This window comes from Pteropus vampyrus, unplaced genomic scaffold (assembly GCF_000151845.1).
Source record: "Pteropus vampyrus isolate Shadow unplaced genomic scaffold, Pvam_2.0 Scaffold23, whole genome shotgun sequence".
In the NCBI taxonomy this organism is placed as follows: Eukaryota; Metazoa; Chordata; class Mammalia; order Chiroptera; family Pteropodidae; genus Pteropus; species Pteropus vampyrus.
This window is the reverse complement of record NW_011888804.1, coordinates 9,627,479-9,630,294: the sequence shown is the minus strand read 5'-3', so window position 1 is coordinate 9,630,294 and position 2,816 is coordinate 9,627,479. Positions and strand designations below refer to the sequence as shown.

Below are 2,816 nucleotides of genomic sequence, written 5' to 3'. Positions count from 1 at the left end.
TGTATCCCCAGCTCCTGACTGGCACCAAGTAGATGCCTCCCGAAATGTTGAATGAACGAATAAATCAATGAAAGACACGCCAAGATTCGACTCTTGCCTGCCTATCCAGGCTCATCTCTCACCTCTCCGCTCCTTACTCTCCATGCCTAGGCATAGTTAACATGAGTCCCTGACACACACCTGGCTGGTTCACGCCTCTCAGCTTTTATTCATGTTGTGCCCGATTCCTCTTGGCCACATCCCCGGTCTTTTAGGACTCATCTCAAACAGGTGTTCACTGACATCACAGATAGCCCAGAAGAAACTCTTCTGCCTGGCTTTCCCCAGGTTTTCATGGTACTCTGAGTCTTTTGTCTGTCTCCCTTGGGACGCTCTTGGGGCAGGAACCCTGTCTTATTTTGTCTTCTTAGCACAATGTCTGGCACCTAGAAGACACTCAATTGATGTTTAGTAAATGAATAATACTTGCATTTATTGAGTGTTTTCTCTGCTCACTATTCTCTTGCTTAATCTGCTTGACAACTTATAGGGTAGGGTGTCATTATTAAACCCATTTTATGGATAAATTATGAGAGGGTCGGAGAGATTAAAAGTCTGCTAAAGAGCTAACTGGAACTTACATTCTGTTCTGTCTGACTCTAGAGTTCTCGCTGCTCATCCCAACCATAAATAAGTCCCTTCTCTTTCTGAACCTCGGTTTCGTAACAAGGTGGGGTGACTAGATCTAGAGATACCATCCAACTTTGACCTGCTGGGAGTTGCCTCCTCTAGGGTTAAATTCAAGCCAATTTCAGTTTCCAAACGTCATATAAGGGAAACTTAAAAAGTTGAGAATCGAAACCAGTAGCAGAAAGGTTGGCTGAAAGCCAATCCTGTTAAGGTGGCCCCAGAATGTCCAGCCTCGGCTCAGTGTCCCTCAGTGCCACTGTCACAGCAAGGAGTCTTTAAGAGGGGAGCCGCAGATCAGCCCAGTCACCCCTGATGTCCTCTCCTCCATTGTCTTTTATCCTACGGGGGGCTGGAGGTCAGCTGAGAAGGAGCCACCTTAAAGAAGGGCGTGTATGCCAGGAGGTTGAGTATTTGTGTGGCCATATATCTATCTAGCAGTGGAACTCTCAGGACAGAGATGGCACTGACCTCAGAGCTGTATGGCACCGCTGCCTCCAGGCTGGACTCCTTCGTGGCTCAGTGGCTACAGCCCAGCCGGGAGTGGAAAGATGAGGTGTTGGAGGCTGTGCGGACTGTGGAGCAGTTCCTGAGGGAAGAGCCCTTCCAGAGGGAACATGGGCTGGACCAGGAAGTGCGGGTGCTAAAGGTGGTCAAGGTGAGACTGGTACCCTTCATCCCCGGGCAGGGCTGGGCCAACCCAGCATGAGGGTCCTCATCCCTGATGATACTGGAGACCGCTTGCCTCATTATCCGTAGCCCATGCTGCTCATATCTCAAGACACCCCACCTTAGCTGCCTGCACCCCACCACATTGCTGCCTTGAGCAGAACAATCCAGTAAGGAAGCTAATAATAGTTCACTTTTTGGGTGCACTAGCCTAACCCCTTAACATATATTGTCTCTAATTTGTGCACCCTGTGAGATCGGTACTATTCCTATTTTACAGATAAGCAAAATGGAGGCTCAGAGACTTAAGATTCATAATAACCAAATGTAATGCAAGGTCTTTGACTGGATCCTGGTTTGAATAGATCATCCAAAAATATAGTTTAGAAACAACTGGGGAAATTTTAATATGACCCGGATATTGATTTTGTTAGTGTTGTGCATATGGGGGAAATGTTCTCTTTTTGTTGGACACAAATGCTAAAGTATTTAGGGACAAAGTTTCTTGGTGTCTGTAATTTACTTTAATGTGGTTTAGATGAAACAAATACAGCAAGGAGTTTAGACTTGTTAAATCTAACTGGCTGGATATGAGTATTTATTATATTATCTTTCTAATTTTCTATGTTTAACATTTTTGATAATAAAAAGTGTTTTTTTTTCATGGCAGCTCAGAAAAGTGAGGTGATTTGCCCAAGGTCACACAGCTAGTGGTAGAGCAGGGATTTGAACCAGAGTCTATCTGACTACAGCCAGGGCTCCAGGCTGCTCCAGTGAGCTTTTCCCCCTAAGCCCTTTCCCCAGCTTCCTCATGTCACCTCCTATCCTAGCTAGGATCAAGAGAGTCAAAACTAGAAAGCCAGGGAGAATTCGACAGTCTCAGTTAATCCTCTGCTTAAACATTAAAACCGAGACACAGAAAGGGCGAGAGATATCCCACATTCACACAGTGATCCGGTGGAAAAGGAGACTAGAACTAGGACCCCCTAATTCTGATTCCCAGCTCAGTGCTCTCGTTCTCTCTCTGGGGCAGCTAGTCCTCCTCAGGGAAGGATTTAGAAACCTCAGGCCCGCATCCCTTCTTTATACCCATCCCCAGCGTTTGGAGCCTGAGGCCATATGATTTCACAATGAGAAACCACACATTTTGACATTAGACAGACCCAGGTTTGATCCTTGACCTCTACCCTTACTGGCTGTATGACTGTAGATTTACCATCTTATTTCTTAAAACCCCAGTCTTCTCATCTGTAAATGGGGCATCATCATCATCATCAACATCTTCTTTCCCTCATCCTCTCTCCCCCAACAAGCAAATGGGGAAGCAGGCTAAATGATTAGCATATATTAATTTAAACAACAACAACAACAACAACAACAGAAAACAAAAGCATCATTATAAATTCTTGCCCAAGCTATCTTCGTGGTCTGGGGTGCCAATCTGAGTCAAGCAGACCCTCCCAGACCACCCACCCTGACAA

The 2,816-nt window shown here is 45.8% G+C and overlaps 1 protein-coding gene across 3 annotated transcripts in view; it reads left to right on the top strand.

Annotated features, from left to right (window-relative positions):
• Window positions 1–901: 901 nt before the first annotated feature.
• Window positions 902–2,816, top strand: part of OASL (2'-5'-oligoadenylate synthetase like) — a 14,246-nt gene continuing 12,331 nt past the window's right edge. Inside the window, exon 1 of one of the 3 annotated variants that reach the window (XM_023528261.1) lies at window positions 902–1,324. In XM_023528261.1, coding sequence (XP_023384029.1) covers window positions 1,127–1,324 — 198 coding nt within the window. In that variant the 5' untranslated portion in view covers window positions 902–1,126. The remainder of the gene's footprint in view (window positions 1,325–2,816) is intronic. The other 2 variants (XM_023528262.1, XM_011355899.2) reach the window with 2 other exon arrangements.